This window comes from Lampetra planeri, chromosome 40 (genome assembly GCF_965212315.1).
Source record: "Lampetra planeri chromosome 40, kcLamPlan1.2.h2, whole genome shotgun sequence".
NCBI lineage: Eukaryota > Metazoa > Chordata > Hyperoartia > Petromyzontiformes > Petromyzontidae > Lampetra > Lampetra planeri.
Genome location: NC_136146.1, coordinates 8832839 through 8855127, shown reverse-complemented (window position 1 = coordinate 8855127; position 22289 = coordinate 8832839). Strand labels below are relative to the sequence as shown.

Below are 22289 nucleotides of genomic sequence, written 5' to 3'. Positions count from 1 at the left end.
CCCAACATCTACCCCCCTTTTTGACTCTGGGTTCACCTCACGGGCCTGGAGCCTCTGCGCCACGCACACGTGGCCACGCAAATATTGCAGAGTAATTGCGCAGAGGGTCCACTGCGGGACTTGCACCCAGTTTGGTCTGTTTCAGAGACAGCCGAACAACCCACGGCACCACGTCGCCTTGGTAAATGTTCCCGAATTGTGCCTCTCCCACAGATATATCCCAATTGTTTAGCGAACTTTGTAGGGCAGAACCAGTTCAGACTCGTCACCACGGGGTGCTGCGGTGGCGAGATGTTAACTACCTCGCCTGGTATGCAGGAGGTCGTAGGCTCGATCTCGATCCTGACGCCTGTATAGTTGGAGTTTGCATGTTCTTCCCATGTTCGCGTGGATTTTTCTCCGGGTCCTCCAGTTTTTTCCTCCACATTAAGATACATGCGTTTAGAGTATTTGACTGTTTTACATTTTACATGATAAGTCATGTCGTTGAGCTATCATTTGTGGCTAGGTCGCATCTGAGAAAGAGCTACATTGCTCAGTGGGCCTTACCTGGTAAAATAAAACCAACGTAGATTCAGATATTGCTGCCCCCCTCCCAACCCTTACCGCCCCTGCCTTTCTTCCCCCACTGCCCCTCTAAATACTGAAACCATCGCATGGCAAAAACGGCTACGCTGGATGGGGTTGTGCAGCAGGACAGGGAGGGCCCAACGCCTAGACAGACATTGTAACCGGTCTCCACGGGCACCGGCTACCAAGGGGAAGACCTAAGGCCAGTCGGTAGGAGACTGTCAGGGCACATCTTGGGAGGTCGCATTTGTTACCTCTACAGGGGCTGCGGGATATGGCGGAGGGGCAAGGTGCGGTGGCATGAACAGCTTTGGCCACGACGACATCTCGATCTTGGATAACTTTAATTCGTCTTTCACAAGCGTCTGCAAAGGCCATGTGTCCAGCTCTACTAATCCCTCCACAGCATGATTCACTGATGTAACCCCTGCGATTGCGGCGCTGCCGCCACAGCGAAGGTCTCAACGCTGCGGCATTGTTGTGCTTCTCTCCTTCCTAGATGCGCACTCGTGCATGCCTGTCACTCCACTGGAACCTCAAGCTGCTTTCTCTGCCTCCTGCTCTCGGGACGCTCACACTGCTGTGCCGTTCAGGGCCGTCTGCTCGCTCTTGAGAGGGTTGGTGCGTGCGAGTTGCGGTGGCCCTCTCGCTGCCGTGTGCCCTTGCCCACGGGCAGCATGAACTCACAGGGAACATCGAGAGCATTTTAACAAAACGTACACGCGCACATGCGCACACCGTGATGGTCTAACCGGCTAGGTGGCTTGCAGGTAGAGAGAGAGCGGCTCGTGATCAGAAGGTTGTGAGTTCAATTCCTGGTTGGGGGTTGACCCGGCCCAGCATCCCTCTGAGGGGTCGATAAAATGAGTGGCGTTTTGTGTAAATGTCATGTGGAAATGTGGAATCACATAGGAATGTGCAATTTCCACCACTCGTTCAGGACTACAGACAAAAGACGAGCACCAATGCTTCATTGCTCATTTTGGCAGGAAATAACCGACCTTTTTTCAGCATCTTGATCCTTTTTCAACATCTCGATCTTGGATAACTTTAATTCGTCTTTCACAAGCGTCTGCAAAGGCCGTGTGTCCAGCTCTGCTAATCCCTCCGCAGCAGTACCCCGTGTTGCTGTGTTCGGGTCACCACTGGAAGACAAAGGCATACCTCGCACGGTGCTGGCCACAGTGCCCTGTCTACCTAGTCCACTTGTGCCTACTCTCTTAAACATTAATTGCTCGCAAACCCTTGGCACATTCATTTGGTGATTCGCGCATGCTTGAGTTCGCCTGCTTGTACGCAGTGCGTGTACGGATCCGCGTGTGTGTGATGCCGTATGTCGACGTGCGCGGTCACCAGCGAGTGGTCACAAGCGCGTGCGTGTTGTGCGTGTGGTCACGAGCTCGTGATCATCAGCACGCGCGCGTGTGCATGTGGCGCCATCAGACGCAGAGGCGCGGGGCGTGCTCGGCTCGCTGGCGCTGGAGCCGCCCCTTGAGCTGTGGCCGCTGTTCGAGCCGCGCGTGCGCCGCTACGAGGCCAGGGCGGCGTTCCCCGTGCTGCTCCTGCGCCTGGTCGCAAGCGCCCAGCACTGCGAGGAGCATGTGCGCATCGGGGAGAGCACAGGGCGCAGAGGGTGAGCAGGGGGTGAGTGTGTGCGTTTGTGTCAGAGGCAGTATAGGGAGCGGTAGTGTAGCGGTTAGCGCACTGCGCTACGAACCCCAGCGAGCTGAGTTCAATTCCCGCTCACGGCCAACACTGTGACGATTATCTGAACCGATCATGGGCCTCCCCTAGGTTGACTCAGCCTCAAATGAGTACCTGGTGTGTAAACATCGTCACTGGGGAGACAAAGGCGGTCGGTCCGGCGTGGTGTTGGCCATCCTCCCTTTCGTGTGCCATGCTGACCTTCATAGGTGCTCGCTAACAGCACTTGCCCCAACAGTCTATTCAAGCTGTACAGGGGGTCTTTGTCAGAGGCAGTGGGTGCTCTGAAATGCCAGTCCGTTTGTACCATCAATTCGCCAGTCGTTACCAGAGTAATCTTGCGATACTTAGAGAAGTGGCAGCCTATGACAGAGCAGAGCACCGTAAATCTGGATATTAATTAGCACGCCATGCTATGATGGCAGTTCAAATTACGTTTTCTGAGAACGGGTTACATTCAAAATGTTCTTTTTTCACTCAGCGATCGCTGAGTGACCAGGTGGAGACCTTCGTCGTCGTCGCGCGCGGTTCGAGGCCCCGGCCGTGCCCTTTGCCTTGCAGCGCTGCGCACTGGCCGCTCGGCGTGGGGCTGACGCAGGTCAACGTGTTCGTGATGGCAGTGGGCGGCGTCGCGAGGGTCTACACCCTCCGCGTTTTCCGTGACCCGCGGCCCAGCTCCAGCCTCACTCGGCCCTGGAACGGCACGGTCTGCGGCCTGCAGCAGGTGCCCGAGCTCAGCGCGACGCCATCAATTTTGCCATCGCGACGCAAAGGGGCCGTCTATAAATGACGTCACGCACCTAGGGGGGGGGTCCGAGATTTGTGACGATGTGTGACGAGGGGGAAGGGGGGGGTTTAAGAAATGTGACGTCACATCAAAATGCGCAACTTTAAATAAATATAGACAACACGTTCTACTGAATTAAATAGACTTTTTAATAAATGTTTTCTCCTACAAAATCAGAGTGCAACGCCACATTAAATACGCACTATTACAATGACAATAGTTTAAAGCGATTTGAAGCATGTTTTCTTTTTGGGGGGGGCAGACCTTTGTGACGTCATATTTGAGGGGGGTCTGACTTTTTGTGACACCGTGTGACGAGGGGGGGGGTGGTCAAAAATCGTCCAAAATCGCGTGACGTCATTTATGGACGGCCCCAAAGAGTACGGGAAACGATGCCAACGTTAAAATAGCACACAGGCTTCCTGTACAATGGGTGGCAGCGCAGTTGTAACACTTGTGCCTCATAGGAAGAAATAAACTAAGCTATTTTATTTGAATTAAGGCCCACTGCGCTATAAAGCACTTTTCAGAAGCCACTTGGCCACAAATGATATCTCTACATAGTAGATTATCACGTGGAAATTTATAGCAGCCAAATACTCTAATCACATGTTGATTCTAAATGTGAAGGGAAAAACCGGAGGACCCTGAGAAAAATCCACACGACCATGGGGAGAGAGACACCGCAAACTCCAAATATACAGCAGGCGTCAGGGTCGAGATCGAACCCATGTTCTCCTGCATACCAGGTGAGGGAGTTAACATCTCGCCACCGCGGCGCCCCAAGGGTAAGGGTTCAATTCCCGACTTAGTCGTTTTTTACGTGGAGTTTATACGTTCTCCCCCTGTTTTACAAGCGGTTCCTCTTCGGGTTCTCCAGTTTGTAACTGGTATTGGCCAAACAAACAAATCTCAATGCTGAAAGATCACCTGAAAATTAATTAATTGTGGTCACACAAGCAGCAACATCGCCCACTACTGCAAAAACCTGGCAGGACTCTTCAGCAAAAGAGACACGTTCAGGCTTCCCTGGGTAAACAAGCTGAATGCCACTAATAATAATAATAATGCTGCCAGCCACCGTATTGCTTGGGTTGCTCTATTCCACGTTGGGTACAACACTGGGCGAGTAAATTTGCACGTGGCTCTGCAACGTGCACACAACATCATCGTTCAATCAAACAGCCTTTGACGATTGCGCGACGCGCGCCCTCCCATTCGCTCGATAGGGCCGTGTGGTCATGGTCGACAGCATGGTCCTGACGTGTGATTTTTCGTGATTTTGATGGCGTGGAGGTGTTTGGTTATAGGAACTCGATTAATCTTGCCTTTGTCAACGTAGGCAGAGGAACATACTCACCGCAGTAATTTTTTTAATCACGTTCCTATTATTCCCCTTGAAAGCCTGCATATTTATTTTAATACTGTATATGTATTGATAGGGGAGCATGTGCCTTTCCTTACCCGGGTCCCTTACCAGGCTTTCTGGACTGATTGGGCCTCCCTGCCCATACTCTATTAAGCATAGACATGGGCCATGGTTGCACTGCATGGAAAAAGCAACTAAGGAGCAGCGTTTATCCTAGGAGTTTAACAATGATAATAATTTAGTACATTTCGGTATTCGCGCCATTGTTATAAGCGCAAGGCGATCGTGGCAAAGGAAGCTCGCTGCTGTGTCACCACGGACATGGAGGGGGCAATGTTGCCACGCGTGATCCCAAATTCAGCAATTTGCGTTGTGACTTTTTAGACTTTGACAATTTATACCGTGAACGGGAACACACAACGGCCTCCTCGTTTCGCATGAGATCACGGGATCTACGTCGTCCGCTGTCGAGCCAACGGGGCACTTTCATATTTAATACACCCGCGGTATTAATCAGGACAGCCCTTCCGTAATTCGAACCGTGAAACCGCTGGGATGAACAGCGGCCGCACAACAGCCGGGCCGTGTCACTGCCCCTACTTTGTTCACCATGTGGAGAATGCGACAGAAAAAAAACAAAAGCCACCGTTTCTCTCAAACCTGACCGTTATGTACAAAGACCCAGCACTCGGCGCAGCTCCGTGATGCGACAACGTGAATAGCAGTACCCCTTTGGCACAGCTCAAGGCGGTGTTCCTGAGAAACGCGAGCCTGATAAAGAAGCTTCACATTGGAGTGACACAATCCGCAACGCGCAGACTGTCCGCGTAGCTACAAGGTAAATGCTGTTTGCTGTTGGGTCGCGTCCTCACCTCTGTGTTACTTTGGGGGATGTGGGGGGGGGCCTCGTTTAACCACGCTCAACTATTGGGGGTGCTCACACTGCACCGGTGCCACCTTGGCCCTGTTGCTGATCTCCGAAGACCACGCAGTTGAAGAATCGCCGCTCTTCGCCGATTGTGGGGTGGCTGCGTAGCGGCTAGCACGCTGCGCAGGAGGGATCTTTGTTTTGTCTTTGTGTGTGCGTGCGCTAGTGCCTCCGTGATGTGTGTGTGTGGGGAGCGGTCGTGCAATGGTTAGCGTTCTGAGCTACCAACCCACCGACCTGAGTTCGATTCCCTCTCACGACCAACACCAGTGACAATTATCTGAATGGGTTTTGGGTCTCCCCGAGGTTGACTCAAATTAGTACCTGATGCTTTGTGTAAACATCGCCGCGAGGGAGACAAAGGCAGCCGGGTGTGGTGATGGCCACCCACCCCCCTCGCTATCAACACTTCCACCCAAGTCTGGTAAAGACTATACGGGGGATCTTTGTCTTTTGGTGCCATTGCAGGACTGTGCATTTGCGCTGTGGGACAGGCAGCCATGTGGCTTGAGGCCACTTCCCCGGGGCTCCGCGCAGCTCGATGAGCAGAGCCCCCCCTGCCAGGGACACGAACAAGGTACAGCTACTGTCTCGTTTTACAAGGTACAGCTACCATCTCTTTTTACAAGGTACTACGGCTACCATCTCGTTTTACAAGGTACTACGAATACCCTCTCGTTTTGTACAGGAGGGGGGGGGGGGGTTCTTGAGCGTAACTCGAAATCGCCTAAATTTTAAGTCATTTTCCCATAATAGGTAAATGAAATGGTTGGTGGTTAGAGGTGTGCATGTTTTCTAACCTCATTCTTACATCTACATATTTTACAGGTTATGTTATGTATGGTATTTACAATACTACCATTCGTGAATTAAAGATAGTAACAGCCTATTTAAAGGAAGTAAAATATATGTAAAGTACAACTAAAAGATTTTTTAACATGTTTACCAGACATTGGTAGACAAACGTGTGCACAAGACAAAGTTCATGCGGACAAGATCTTCAAAATGGGACGCGAGAAGGAGATGCTGACTGATGCTGCTGCCCGCACTTGTGGTCGTTATACTGCTGCTGCACCTCAAGCAGCACCGCTACTGAACTTTGCCGCTCGAGCTCCAAATTTAAGACCGCTACTGAACTTTGCCGCTCGACTAACGATCATCTCGCAGCGCGTTCCCTACATCACGGCCAACGCGTCGGAGCACGTTACTTTAACAGTGCGCGCATAACAAAACGAAGTGTCAATTCATTTCCCCGGCGGGGGCGTGCAGGCTCGTGGGTGTTGCCGTGCCTGAGTTGTGCCGACAGCAGCTCGTGTGACTGGAGCCAGGCGGCCTGGGAGGTCTCCGGCTGCCGCCACCCTCGGTTTAGTCAGCAACAGCTGCAGCAGTGCATGCTGGGAGTGAAGGTAAGCATATCGTGATGTCTTTCTGGCACACAGCGAGCAACGCTTCTCACAAAGCCCCCCCGCACCTTCCGATTAGCACGGTTGGCTTCGTTCAGTGCGAAAGAAGTTCAACGTATGTATTCAGGGGTGCTCATTAAATAAGCAGCACCGCAAGCAGAATGGGCCGGGTGGGCCGTCGCCGCGGAGCCACCGTGAGCGAGAAGCCTGGCCACGGCACCATCCGGCGAGATGTGTGGAGAGAAATTGGCGGCGTCACTCTCCTACCGTGATACGTGGGTGGATTCTTGCTGGAGCGTTTTACATTCGCCACAATGACGTATTACAGCATCGCCTTCGAACTCGCGGACAACGGCACGAGGCCATCTGCGATCTATATTGGTGCTGTTATGTTATCTTCCTCATGTGATATGTAGGAGATAGGGGGTTCAATCCCGACCCTGACACCTGCTGTATATTTGGAGTTTGCGTTGTCTCTCTCCTCGTGGTTGTGTGGATTTTTTCTCCGGGTCCCCGGTTTTTCCCTCCACATTTAAAAACATGCATTGAGATTATTTAGATTATTTTGCTGATATAAATGTCCAAATCATAAGCCACTTTGTTGCGCTATTATTTGTGGCCAGGTCGCTTCCGAAAAATAAGTTAATACCTCAGTGGGCTTTGTTTGGTAGGATGGGGATGGTTTAGTTGTATTTGTATGTGTTTGGGTGATTTGTTTACCTTTCTTGTACTTTGCACTACTATCATGTACAGTGATACCTCAGTTCACGAACTTAATTCGTGAACTGACTCTGGTCGCGAACCGAATTGGTCGTGAACCGAGGCACATTTTCCCATAGCGTTCAATGTAAATCCGGTTAATCCGTTCTGACCTTTTTTTTTGGTTTTTGAAGCACAAAAATATGAAACAAATTACAATACACATTAGTACTGTACAGTATAGTAATGTATAAAGAGAGAACACTAACCTTGCTTGAGATGACTTCAGTAAGCACTCAAACGGGTGAACTGTACAATACAGTAAGTACAGTATTGTACAGTACAGTAGTACAGTACAGTACTGTATGTGCTAAAAAGCACACCAAAAAGCAAAAAGTCACTGAAAGTGTCTTCACAGTACTCACAGTACTTCTTTCTGTGTCTCTTCTTCTCTCCACGATCTTCCTACAGGAAGTCACGACCATGTGACAGCCTGGAAATAGCATTAAAATGGCCGCGGCTCCTGTTCGTGAACCGAAGCGGAGTTCGTGAACCGGAGCATATTTTTATGAACTTTTCTGTTCGTGAACCGAGTTGTTCGTGAACAGAAGCGTTCGTGAACCGAGGTATCACTGTATTTGTATTGTTTGTTGTTGTTGTAACGTTCTTACCCGCCCCTATTGGACATCTTTGAAAAAAGAGCTTCATAGCTCATCGGATTCATCCAGTATAAATAAATATTCTGATTCCGATTTTGGCTTAACTAGCCGAGGAAATTGGAGTTTGTGCGACTGATTGTGAAGCAGACTGCCCAGATAATGTGAGTGACGTGCACACTTTTATGCACAGCGTTAACTGGGCATTGTTCACTGCATTGCGTGCAGCATTAACTTCGGGTATTATGAGTACATAATAATATGTGACATACTGAATTAACTTAGTACATGCAACTGAACTGGTTCAAATATTTATTTCAGATGGTTAAATGGAACTGAACAGTTAAAGCCCTTTTTGAACTGACTGAACTGCAACTGCCAAAACGGGTTTTGGGTTAACGCGAACCGAACCGGATAATCAATCGGTTTGACTCCTAGAGCACAAAGCGGGTTCCGTCAAACTCTAGGTCGGGGATTGTTGCGTTTTTCCCACTCTCTCGCCCGGCAGCTGCTGGTGGTGGGAGACTCGACGGCGCGTGGGATGATGTTCTACCTGATGGAACGCCTCAACGGCACGCTGGCCCATTGGGAGCAGATTCACGGCTCCAAGCACTACCGCTTCCTGAACCGTGGACTCACGCACGCCGCCTTCGCCTACTTCCCGCAGTTCTGGGTGGTGCCGCAGCACCAGCGGACCTTCGAGGAGACGGTGATGCTGCTCATCGCCAGGTCCGCAGCGGTCCCGCAGCGCAGAGCCTTCTTGTCCTCCACCGTCTGCTGTAGAGTTGGCCATGCGGTGGCGAGATGTTGACTACCTCGCCTGGTATGCATGAGGTCATGGGTTCGATCCCGACCCTGACACCTGCTGTATATTTGGAGTTTGCATGTTCTCCCCCTGGTCGTGTGGATTTTTCTCCAGGTCCGCCGGATTTTCCCTCCACATTTAGAATCAACATACGTTTAACTTCCCTACCTACAAACTAGCCCGTTTTCTATCAGATACTCTACTTCCCTTCACAGGCAAGACCTCTTCGGCAGTACTCAACTCAACCCAACTAGTCTCTTTGGTCAAGGACATGGTATTATCTCCTGATGATATCCTCGTCAGTTTTGATGTAGTATCTCTGTTTACCAAAGTTCCAGTGCCTGACACCCTAACAATAATTGAGGACTTGGTCCAACATGGATTGAATTCGGATGTACCTGCGCTGGTTAGGCATTGCCTCACCAACACTTATATTACCTGGAATGGCACCTTCTACAAACAGAATGAGGGTACCCCTATGGGCTCCCCCTTGTCACCAGTGATAGCCAACATGTTCATGGAAAAGTTTGAATCAGACGCCATCCAGACATCCACCCTGCGTCCTTCCCTGTGGAAGAGGTATGTGGATGACACTTTCGTCATTTGGCCACACGGCCTCCCAGCATTGAACCACTTCTTGGACCACATCAACTCCAGACATCCATCCATCAGATTCACCATGGAAGTGGAGAAAGATGGCAAACTACCATTCTTAGATATTCTGTTTGAGAGGAGACCTGATGGATCCTTGGGACATTCTGTCTACAGGAAAGCCACCCACACAGATTCCTACTTGAAACCAGATTCCCACCACCACCCATCTCAAAAGAATTCTCTCATCAAAACGCTATACCACAGAGCTCATGGCATTTCTGACCAACACCACCTGGCCAGTGAATTGAGACATGTACATCGGGCCCTCAGGATGAATGGATACTCTGAACGCACCATCCGCCAAGCTGTTTCTCCCACCATACAGAAACAGCCACTTGAAACTCCGATCAAAACTGTCACGTTACCATACATAGCAGGCGTGACCAAAAAGATCTCCAAAATTCTAAACAAACACAAGATCCAAGTCCGATTCAGTACAGTACATAAAATCCGTGATCTAATTCCATCTGTGAAGGATGTCATCCCTGACTTGCAATACCTTGGAGTCTATAAACTGAGTTGCAGCTGTGGTGACTGTTACATTGGGGAAACGAAACGTCATGTCTCTGATCGTGTCCGCGAGCACAAGTCAGATTTGAAACACGGCAAAATTGAGTCTTCCGCCGTTGCCGATCATTGCTACAACGCGGTGGGCTCTCATGAGATTGTTTTCTCCGAGACTAAGGTGCTCTGCAAACCCTCTGGCTACCATCAAAGGTTTGTACAGGAAGCCATTCAGATATACAAACACAGACATAATTTCAACCGTGATGATGGGTACAAACTTAGTAATCATTGGAAAGATGTTATCAACCATGCAAAAAAGACTTAATTACACATTTTTGGACCATCTTATCTGACAGGCACTATTTTACTTTATTTTACCGAGTGTTAACATCCCCAGTGTTTAACAGTACTCTTTTTATTGTTCAGCCAGCACTGGTATAAACATGGGCATTTTCGTTATTTTCTATCATGTGTATCAACAGGTGCTTGTACATACACATGTCCACGTACACTTGCACCCCACACTCTCTTTTGGCCTCCCCTCCCCCTCTCCATCCAATACGTTGGCGTGTGCAACAATAGTTGCTTGCGCACAACCACGTCCACGTCGCCGACTCTCGTGTACCACTTCGTGCATTCTTTTGGCCCCGCCCCCCTCCCGATACGTTCTACGTAGCACTTCGTGCCTTCTTTTAGCCCCGCCCCCCTCCCTCCCGATACGTCCCATTCATTGGCTACCACATTCTGATGAGCTCCCCCCCCCCCCCTCTCCTCCCCCCCACAACTTGCATTTAAGGGATTACATCTGGAATCCTTGCCTCACTTGATGCAGCAAATCTGGCTGTGACTGTCCCACCTGCTGACGGAGACTTGTGTTGCCTCCGAAACGTCGTGATTTTTATTGTTTTATTTTTATTAATTTAATTTTTTACCTACGTGACTTTACCGAAAGAACTAAGAGTATGTATACGTTTAGTGTATTTGGCTGCTAGAATTTTTTTTATTATGCCCCGGTTTAATGATGGGTGGCTGCTTCTGCGGATCTCGGCCGTGCCAGCTCAGCTACCAACGGTATCGTCGGTGCAACATTTTTACTCTTTGAGAGTCATGAATCTGTGCAGTCGTTGGTGATTGTGCTCAGGGCTTTGCGTCTCACCTGCTCAGCCTCTCAACTGGCCAGGCGGGTCACAGCGGTACAGCGAGCCGCTTACATTCGGAAAAGGTTTGCGAGTTCAGTTCCTGGTTTGGGGGGTTGACGCAGCCTCTCAATCCTTCCGGGGTCAATAAAATTAGTACCGCTTTGTGCGAAGATCAACAGCGGTTGCCCTATGTATATACTTGCCCCCTGCCAGAGGAATGTGGAATTTCCATTACTGGCTCAGCTCTGTTAAGAGGAGATGAGCACCGTTGCAATGTTCGTTCCAGCAGGACTTGTAAACCTCTGACCATTGTGAGGGTTTCCACTGTAATAGTTTGTCAAGAGCAGCGGGGTTCGCTGTGGGGGGTAACTGGTGTGACATTAGCGGTGCGGGGTAACTGGTGTGACATAAGCAGAGTGGGGTAACTGGTGCGGGGTAACTGGTGCGACGTAAGCGGAGTGGGGTAACTGGTGCGGGGTAACTGGTGCGACGTAAGCGGAGCGGGGTAACTGGTGCAGGGTAACTGGTGCGACGTAAGCAGAGTGGGGTAACTGGTGCAGGGTAACTGGTGCGACGTAAGCGGAATGGGGTAACTGGTGCGGGGTAACTGGTGCGACGTAAGTGGAGCGGGGTAACTGGTGCGACGTAAGCAGAGCGGGGTAACTGGTGCGTGGTAACTGGTGCGACGTAAGCGGAATGGGGTAACTGGTGCGGGGTAACTGGTGCAACATAAGCGGAGCTGGGTAACTGGTGCGACGTAAGCAGAGCGGGGTAACTGGTGTGGGGTAACTGGTGCGACGTGAGTGGAGCGGGGTAACTGGTGCGGGGTAAGCGGAGAGGGGTAACTGGTGTGGCGTAAGCGGAGCGGGGTAACTGGTGCAGCCTAAGCGGAGCGGGGTAACTGGTGTGACGTGAACGGAGCGGGGTAACTGGTGCGACGTGAGCGGAGCGGGGTAACTGGTGCGACGTAAGCGGAGCGGGGTAACTGGTGCGACGTGAGCGGAGCGGGGTAACTGGTGCGACGTGAGCGGAGCGGGGTAACTGGTGCAGCGTAAGCGGAGCGGGGTAACTGGTGCGACGTAAGCGGAGCGGGGTAACTGGTGCGGCGTAAGCGGAGCGGGGTAACTGGTGCGACGTGAACGGAGTGGGGTAACTGGTCCGACGTGAGCGGAGCGGGGTAACTGGTGCGATGTAAGCGGAGCGGGGTAACTGGTGCGACGTGAGCAGAGCGGGGTAACTCGTGCGATGTAAGCATAGTGGGGTAACAGGTGCGACGTAAGTGGAGCGGGTAACAGGTGCGACGTGAGCGGAACGAGGTAACTGGTGAGGGGTAACTGGTGCGACGTGAGTGGAGCGGGGTAACTGGTGCGACGTGAGCGGAGCGGGGTAACTGGTGCGGAGTAACTGGTGCGACGTGAGTGGAGCGGGGTAACTGGTGCGGGGTAACTGGTGCGACGTGAGTGGAGCGGGGTAACTGGTGCGGGGTAACTGGTGTGACATAAGTGGAGCGGGTAACTGGTGCGACGTAAGCGGAATGGGGTAACTGGTGCGACGTAAGCGGAGCGGGGTAACTGGTGCAACGTAAGCGGAGCGGGGTAACTGGTGCGACGTAAGCGGAGCGGGGTAACTGGTGCAACGTAAGCGGAGCGGGGTAACTGGTGCAGCGGGAGTGGAACGGGGTAACTGGTGCGGCGTAAGCAGAATGGGGTAACTGGTGCGGCGTAAGCGGAGCGAGGTAACTGGTGCGACGTGCACGGAGCGGGGTAACTGGTGTGACGTGAGTGGAGCGTGGTAACTGGTGTGATGTGAGTGGAGCGGGGTAACTGGTATGACGTGAGTGGAGCGGGGTAACTGGTGCGGCATAAGCGGAGCTGGGTAACTGGTGCGACGTAAGCGGAGCAGGGTAACTGGCGCGACGTAAGATCCTTCCTCATATTGTCTCTGTGGCCCCAAGCAGCGGCATCTGCCACTGCGACGTTCGTCGGTCCATGCACGCTAACGCGAGTTGCAGCACAACCCATGCTGCGCACAAACGTGCACCCTCGGCACCGCGTGTCCCCATCACTCATCGTCGTACGCAGAGCAGCAGCAACAGCCAGCTGCTGCACGGCCTCTCGGTTCGTTCAGGAGGAGCCTCACGGTGTGAGGCTGTTGTGTGTGTGCGTGCGGTGTGCATGTGTGGTGTGTGTGTTCGTGCGGTGTGCACGTGCGATGTGTGTGTGCGTGTGGTGTGCACGTGCGTTGTGTGTGCCGTCTGTGCGTGCGGTGTGCAGCTCGCGACCCCTTATCGACGGGTGGCGCACCGTGCTGCTGCTGGGCGGCGTGCACTGGCTGTGGCCCCACCACCTGCGCTCACTGGACCTCCTACTGCGGCGGTATCTACCGAAATTCGTTGCCATGAGCTACATCTTTGATGTTTCGGCAATATATATATATTTTAAAATAAATGTACATACCCCCAGTTGTGAGCGGAATATTGATGCGCGCTGCTTGCCCGATGTACGTTGCCGAATGCCTGTGGCCGCAGGGAGGGCTTGTCCAGGGCACGAGTGCTGGTGAAGACGCTGAGCATGGGCTTTGGCCTGCCAGTGGAGAGCACGCGCTCCCTGTCTCTGGTGAGTGCGTCCGGCACAAGGGGCACTGGCCACGCGCGAGGCCCCAGCTATCCCTAGGCCCACACACAACTCTCAAGGTGACGGCAACCCCGAGACGGCAGCCAGAAAGAGAAAAGACCGGAGGTGGGAGAGAGACTTAGAATGAGCACGTGTTTGCAGTTTGACCTCTCTTTAACATCCCAAGTAGTTCGTGCCGTCCACCGGGCACGTGACCGTGGCTAGGGTAAGGGAGCTGAGCGTGCGTGGCTGCTTGATGGAAGCTCCAGATGCGGAGAAGTGACTTTCCCCACAGAGGAAAAGTTCACTCCGGCCTTCAATGGAAGGCCTTCGTAGCTAGGCGTTTGGGTCTATCAACGTGGCCTGTAATCCAGCACTGGAGGCGAGGGTTGGTGGATCGCACGAAGAATATTGTGAAAGTCCCTTCCAGTGGGCGTCAAAGAGTTGTATTCTATCACGCCAGAAGGCAGTACAGCAACATTTGGACTCGACCTGGTATGTCTCCCCCTTTGCACACGTGGGGGTTATCTTAGTGCTCCAGTTTTCTTCCACTCATTCCTTTGCCAATAACGCTCCATAATATATAGAGGACTGCAGAGCTTGGGAAATTGTTGGTGTTGGGTCTGTGTTTCCTCCTTGCGCCGCTTTCAGAGTGAGTGAATAACATGCGTCTTATATAAGTTTCAATTATTATATATATTAATTATAGTTGCTGTAGCAGCCAGCACTGCCAGTGATACGAGAGATGTCGAGTGATAGGAGAGGGGAGAGGTAGGCAGAGTGCGTGGAGAGGAGTCAGATGGGCCAGTGCAATGGAGGACGTGGAAGATGTTGAGGGTGATGTTGTCCAGGACTGAATTTGAAGCCAGCGGAGGGATTCAAGAGTTATGGTATGTACGTACGTGGAACTTCTTTCGCACCGTAAGTATAACCACCCGTGCTAATCGGAAGGTGCGTGGGAAGGACAACTCCTGCACAAATGCCGTCGGCCACAGTAGCACAGATTCACCAACACGGATGCCTTGGCTTGCCCTCCGGCCACCAAGAGTTCAACCCGTAGCCCGCTCCATCCACCTGAAATCCGCATTTGACTTCCGTGGACAGAAGCCCACCATATGGTTGAAGGGATTTTGGTTCTCAGCACCCCTCAGGGACCTACACACTAACATGGGGAAACAGGTCCATGGGTGTGAGCGAGAAGTTTTCCAGATGGCACGTGGATCATCTGAGGTTTGGAGGTGAGGCCACTGGGGAGGCCATGATATTGAGAGGTGGTCCAGACATTGATGAGAATCGCAGCATCAGCTGGGGCGAAGCAGGTGACAGGTTGTGGGAGAGGGTTGTGCAAAGGAGGAGCCAGGAGGCCGAGAGCTCGGGATCAACGATGATTCTCTGATGACGTCCTCTACCCACACTTTTCTGGGACATTATCGTGTCTGAGGGTGTGCATTGCATACGGAAGTGTGATACCAGGTTGTGCGCGTGCGTGTTTGTGCGTCTGTTGGGGAACGCTTAGCGCGCCGCGCCATGAACCATGCAACCCAAGTTCAATTCCCACTCGCCGCCCACACCAGTGATGATTATAATCGTCACAATTATCTGAACCAATCTTGGGCCTCCCCTAGGTTGATTCAGCCTGAAATGAGTACAAATGCGGTGTATAAAAGGTGTAACCGCTGGGGAAACAAAGGCAGCCGGGTGTGTTGACCACCCGCCCCCTCGTGCACCATGCTGGCCTTCATGGGTTTCTCGCTCGCAGCACTTGCCCCAAGAGTCTGTTCCAGGCTATACAGGGAATTTTGTATTTGTGTGTCCCTGCAGAGTGAGCAGAGGGCCTTGTGGCAGCGCAATGTAGGCATCGTGCAGGAAGCGCGCACGCTCGGATTCTCCATCGTGGACACGTGGAACGTAACCGTGGCTCGGCCTGCAGAGTTCCTGCCCGGCAAGTGCAGCTGCCACTTCCATGAGGTCCGCTCGCTTGCTTCACTAACTTCACCCCTCGCTCGCTTCGCCCGCTTCACTCCTCCTCGCTTCACCCGCGCTCACTTCACCCGCTTCACCTCTCCCTTGCTTAACCCCTCGCCCAATTCATCCGCGTGCTCCCTTCGCCCGCGCTCGCTTCATCCGCGCTCGCTTTACCCGCGCTCGCTTCACCCGGGCCTCCCATAGGTCGACTCAGCCTCAAATGAGTACCTTATGCGGTGTGTAAACATCGACACTGGGGAGACGAAGGCGGCCGGATGTGGTGCTGGTCAGCCACCCCCTCGTGTACCGTTCCAGCCTTCATAGGTGCTCACTAATAGCACTTTCCCCAAAAGTCTCTCAAAACTATACGGGGGATCTATGTCTTTGTAGCGGGTGTGGGTAGTGGGGTATGTACAGCGGTAGTATTGCGGTTAGTGTGCTGTGCTACGAACCCAGCGATCCGAGTTCGATTCCCGCTCACAGCCAACACCAGTGACTATTATCTGAACTGGTCCCTGGCCTCCCCAAGGTCAATTCATCCTTAAATGAGTACCTGGTGCGGCGTGTAAACATCACCACTGGAGAGACAAAGGCGGTCGGGCATGGTGCTGGCCACCCACCCCCTCGTGTACGTTCCTGTCTTCATAGGTGCTCGCTAACAGCACTTTCCCCGACAGTCTGTTAAGGCTACACGCGGAATGTTTGTGCTTTGTATCACGGTGTGTTCAACACGTGACGTGTGCCCTCTCTGCGCGTCAGGTAATCCCGAGGTCCCGTGTGGATGGGAGAAGCGCTCTCCCGGTCACCACCTTCCACGTGGAGGGAGCGATCAATGCTGCCTATTCCGAGATCCTCCTAGCGCTTCTCTGCTCTGACCAGCTGTGACACCGATTGGAACGGCCTCACCGGTGTTCCCTTAAATCTCGGCGCCCAGTGCCCGTATCCTCCGTGAGGTTTGAGGTGGCTAACTGGCATCATGCTGGAGAGAGGGCACGCGTCACACGGGCAGGGCGAGCCAACAAGGCACATTTGGAAGATTTTGCCAGACAGTATATTAACTCTTCAGGTAATTCAGGAGTTATGGGGGAAACTGCCTGGCACCGGCAGTGTCCTTCGTTTCTTATGGCCCCAGTGTCTCTCCACACTAAAGCGCCCTTGCTATGGGCTCAGTCGGGCTCACAGCGAGGCCCCTTTCCTCCTCAAAGACATCACTAGCGACGTGTTTCTTGGCTCCCTAGTCCACTGTGCTCTGCACATGAATGAACGTGAAGGTGGGCATGTGGTGTCCTGTGTGTGTATTGCCAACGTGGGGTCACTGCTGAACAGCGATCTTTACCGGATCAGTTAAGCGCAATGGTGCTCATCCGAACACGGCGAGTCCCTGAAAAGGTTTCAACTTCAACACGGTGTCATCAGTTACTTTGTAGTCCGTCAACCCAACGACAATGGTTTTGAGCAAGAGCAGTCCACCAAGTGGGGTCTGACATCGCGTGCCAGAAAATTTGTAGCAAAATCTGCACTTGATAACACGGCAGAATGTGTATACCTCGACCAACGGTTGAAAGTGGACTGAATTCAACGAAGGTGAAACATGTGGAGGAGAGAGGCAGGATGGAGTTGTTTGGGAATGCTGGACTTGAAGAGCAACGTACGAATGTGGCTCCCGGAGGAAGTTTCTAACGAGTGCGTACCACGATGCACAGTTCAGGGACACGCTCGTTACGAAACGGAGAACAACACTTAAGCCCACAGAAGAGGCATGGAGAGATGCACGCTTGGATTTGCATTGAGACACAGGGAGAGGAACACGTGGATGACAGAACATGTGCAGGTTCATAAAAGTGGGCTTGGGCAGGACAAGGATAAGTGACAGCCAAGGAATGGAATGCGTCCACTAAAGAGATGGAGCGACGAAAACGGTTTGTGTGCAGGTGAATTATTACATCGTAGGAATGTGGAGGCAGAAGATTGGGATCGCCTCCATCGAGCAGTGGATTGATCATGGCTGATGATGACTTTAAAAGGCACGACCTTCGGAAACCTTAATCCAAGTGGACTGCTGTTTTATGGAAGCAGATTATTATTTACTTTTCCTCTCCAGTTTGTGAGCATTGTTAGCGAGTGACCTTGCTGCTACGGAACCACTCAGCCAATCTGGATGCATCCATAAAATAGGCCCAGGCAGCAGAGCAAGGCTGCCGTTTGATGGATTCGGTGTTAATTTTCACGATTAATCCCCATTTATATCCCCCTGTCTGCGTGCTGGGGCAATTTTTTACATATTCATAAAACACATGTACTGTTATATACAATTCTTACAGCGTATACATCCCTGTACATAGCACATATACATTTGTATATAGACATATTTTATATGTATAAATGCACGTTACGTTTTCGATGTTTAATATATTCTGTGTAGTCAAATCCATACTCTATCTCAACACTTCTATCCAACCTCTTGTCTCAACATACCTAAAGCCTACGTGTCGAACTGATATCTATCCAAAATGCCACATTACACCATCTGGCGAGCTCTTGTGTAACGATTAAACAGCTCTGCCTCCCTGGAGCACTGCTCTCTATTTAAGACACCATTCACAATTGGAATAAGACGACGTCAATATCTCCAATGATGCCTGGGCCGATTCACACTTTTTTTTCCTGTACGTCATTTTCTACTGGTCCACATCCATGATCGGTATTTGTTATTGTTCAGTCTTCTATTGTTTGTAATAAAAGACTTGACCACGATGTCTGGCTCAGTGTCCTTTATTCGGTTCGTACTGTATTCCCACACGGCTGTCTCTACTCGTTCAGTCTCCACAGTGCTGACTCCGATGTCGCTCCAGTCCACAACAGCAGCCCCGCTGCTGTTACTCTCACACAGCCCCTTTTGGCTGTACTTGCTGCAGCTCCTCTCTCCTTCGTCCACTCCGCAGCTCTGACAGCCTCGTGCTGTCTCTCTCTCTTCGTCGCTCCTGCCACTCCTGGCAGCCACACCGCTGCCTCTAACACACAGCCCTTCTGGCTGTCTTCTCTGCAGCTCCACACCACTCTGTAGCTTCCTCCTGTCCTCGGGGTTGGCTCCCGCTGGCCGACGGTGCCCCCCCTCTTCTCACTCGCCCGCGTGGCCTTACTCTTTTCCATTCACACCCCGACTGACTTCCCCTTCCGGTTTACCCGCTTAAGGAGCCGAACCTTCCACCCACGTCACGTGACTCCACCCCCTGTGACGTCACATCCGGAAGGTCGCTTACGCCCGCATTACACCACCCTCCCCCGTAGAAAAATCCCAGCCGACCTCGGCTGACCAATAGCAAATCGTAATGCGGCGAACCGACCTTCCCCCCTAAAGGACACTAAGCATACAATATAACAGCAAGAACAACAACGCAAGTAACATCAACGAACGTACGAAAAGCATGCAATAAATACGACTGTAAGAACAAGAACAACAACACAGCAACAATCAACGAAACGTAAGCGATTTGGAACGTGTGCGGGTCGCCGGCCCGTCCCGGACGGTCGGCGGCCCACTCGCAGAACGGGAACGCGATGGAACTCGAGGAATGACAGGGGGTAATTCCCCTGTTACGGCTGGAAGTCCACCAACGTCCCGTGTCCCTAAAGAATTAGTCTTGGGCTTGTCCCGCGAATGTGCCTGCAGCGGGGTCGGAAGGGCTGCAGGGCTCGAAGGTCCCGCAGACCTGGCAGGCGTCCTTTGAGCAGGGCCCCTCGTCCCCCGCAGTGTCACGGCCGGCCTGTCTGGAACAGATACGACAGGCGCTCTAGCAAGATCAATGGATGCAGGCAGGGGAGAGTCAGCAGCAACAGACCCCGGCAAGGCAACATTGGGGGATGACGCATCATGTAGGGGAGCAACATATGGTTTCAAGCGCGACGTATGCACAACCCAGCGACGAGATCCAATTTGGACGCGTGCTGACTGTGGGTTGGGAACCGCAATGAGGCGTACGGGACCATGCCAAGGTTTGTGCAATTTAGGAGAGGTTCCCTGCCGTACCTGTGGACAATGAAGCCAGGCTAGGTCCCCAACCTTCCAGGGGCACTCCCCCTCGGACCGTCGAGCATACCGCTCGTTCCGGGCCTGGGCTTTGGCCGTAGCCACGCGGGCATTCTCCCGCGCCTCCGTGACTCGGCGAACCGTGTCCTGAATGTATTCAGGAAGTGGTTTACGAGGTCCCTTCACCCCAGTTCCCAATTGCACATCCACCGGCGGCACGTTTTCCCGACCATACATAAGGTAAAACGGCGAATACCCTGTAGCCGCATGAGGCGTCATCCTGTATGCCGAAAGCACTCCGGGGATGTGCAGATCCCAATCTGATTGTTGTTCGCTAACGGTATGGCAAAGCATGGCAGACAATGTCCTGTTCAGCCGTTCAACCATACCATCCGTCTGCGGATGGTATGGGGATGTCCGTACTTTCTTAGTCCCAAGGCCCGCGCACACTTCCGCCAATAATTTAGAAGAGAAATTCCTGCCCTGGTCCGTGAGGAGTCTCTCAGGTGCCCCCTTGTCCATAATGTACCCAAACAAAAAGGCGTCGGTAATGGCCGCGGCCGACTGATCGGGCAACGGCCAGGCCATCGGCCAACGGGAGAGGTACTCAACCCCTACCAGCAAATATTTATTACCCTTCGCCGATGGTGGGAAAGGTCCCAATATGTCCAGTGCCACCAATTCATTGACTCGAGACACCTGAATCGACTGGAGAGGCGGCACGTAAGGATGTTTAGGCGGCTTACGTCGGGCACATGCAGGGCACGCGCGCACGTGCCCTACGACATCTGTCGCCATGGCGTGCCAAAAATAATGACGTTGCAACGTCAATAAGGTCTTCTGCACCCCTAAATGTAAGAGAGTGTCACAATGGAGAGTTCTAATCAACTCGAATCGCAAGGACGTTGGCACCACCAGACGCCAGCGTTCCTGGAACCCCTCCCGCCACATAAGCAGACCATCTCGGAGAGCGGTTTGCGGCCCCACAGCCGTACTCGGACTCCCATTGTCCCTAGTAGACCGCTTCCGCAAGGACACCAACGACTCATCCATCATCTGTTCCCGGATCCAGACAGACCGCGGCAGATTCAAAACCCCGTCAGCCGGTCCCGGTTCCATCGGAGTATCCGACTTCTCGACGGCCAACGTAAGCGGCTGAGGGGGGTTTAGAATCGGCGAACACCTATGCGTCCCCAACGCACATTTACAAGGGGCGCGCCGCGGTAATCTGGAAAGTGCGTCAGCGTTCGCATGGCGCACTCCCTTCCGATGTTGAATTTGGAAGGAAAATTCCTGTAGCGTGTCCAACCAACGTGCCAACTGTCCGGATGGCTGGTCAATTTTAAGGGCATATTGCAAGGCCGCATGATCCGTACGCACAATAAAAGAACGACCGTAGAGGTACGGTCGAAATTGCCGTAGGAAAAAAACAACCGCCAATAGTTCTCTGCGAGTGACACAGTAGCGGGTTTCCGCAGGAGACAAGACTCGGCTACCATACGCCACGACACGCTCTACACCCCCTTTAGACTGTGATAATACCGCCCCAATACCTGTGTCACTCGCGTCCGTATCAAGAATGAATGGGTGATCTAAATCGGGATAATCCAATGTTGGGGCCGTAGCCAATAGATCACGCAGACTCCGAAAGGCCGCCTCCTCCGGCTGTCCCCAAACAAACTTCCGTCCTTTACCCGTAAGGAGATGCAAGGGCCTCGCAATCGTCGCAAAACCCGGCACAAATCTTCGGTAATACGAGGCAAATCCCAAAAACCGCCGAACATCCCCCACGGTGGCCGGAGTCGGCCAATTCCGGACGCACGCCGTCTTTTCCGGATCCGTGGACACCCCCTCAGCACTCACAATGTGCCCCAAATAACGGACGGACCGTTGCAGTAGGTGACATTTCTTTGGTTTGAATTTCAATTTGGCAGAACGCATCCTCGTGAACACTGTCTCCAGCCGCGTTAAATGTTCCTCAAATGTGCGGCTGAAGACAATAATATCGTCCAAATATATAAGACACGTCTCCCACTGCAACCCCGTCAAAACGAGCTCCATCAATCTTTGAAATGTAGCAGGGGCCGCATTCAATCCCATCGGAAGACAGTTGAATTGAAATAACCCCTGCGGCGTACGGAATGCGGTTTTCTCCCGTGAGGACTCGTCAAGGGGAAGCTGCCAAAATCCCGAAGAGAGGTCCAGTGTGGAAAAGAACTTAGCCCCCGACAATGCGTCGAGGGAGTCATCCATACGCGGCAGGGGGTACGCATCTGCCACCGATATCTTATTCAATTTCCGGAAATCAACACAAAATCGCAATTTGCCATCCTTTTTCTTAACCAAGACCACAGGAGTGCCCCATGGGCTGTTAGATGGCGATATAATGTCCGCAGCCAACATGTCTTCCACTGCCCCCCGAACGTGTTCTCGCTCCGCAGGACTCATCCGATGCGAATTTAAT

At 52.4% G+C, this 22289-nt stretch overlaps 1 protein-coding gene across 1 annotated transcript; it reads left to right on the top strand.

Moving 5' to 3' along the window:
- Window positions 1-844: 844 nt before the first annotated feature.
- CPED1 (cadherin like and PC-esterase domain containing 1) lies at window positions 845-18552 on the top strand. The gene is made up of 11 exons (XM_078612872.1): window positions 845-855; window positions 1070-1191; window positions 2014-2203; window positions 2836-2998; window positions 5827-5935; window positions 6628-6764; window positions 8625-8845; window positions 13495-13596; window positions 13749-13836; window positions 15655-15801; window positions 16558-18552. The coding sequence occupies exons 1-11, from the start codon at window positions 845-847 to the stop codon at window positions 16681-16683; spliced, it is 1416 nt and encodes a 471-aa protein (XP_078468998.1). The 3' UTR covers window positions 16684-18552.
- Window positions 18553-22289: the final 3737 nt, after the last annotated feature.

Excerpts from the sequence above, each read along its gene's own strand:
- CPED1 (XM_078612872.1), top strand. Across the intron at positions 6,765-8,624 it reads AGTGCATGCTGGGAGTGAAG|CTGCTGGTGGTGGGAGACTC; the intron begins GTAAGCATATCG and ends CTCGCCCGGCAG. Across the intron at positions 15,802-16,557 it reads GCAGCTGCCACTTCCATGAG|GTAATCCCGAGGTCCCGTGT; the intron begins GTCCGCTCGCTT and ends TCTGCGCGTCAG.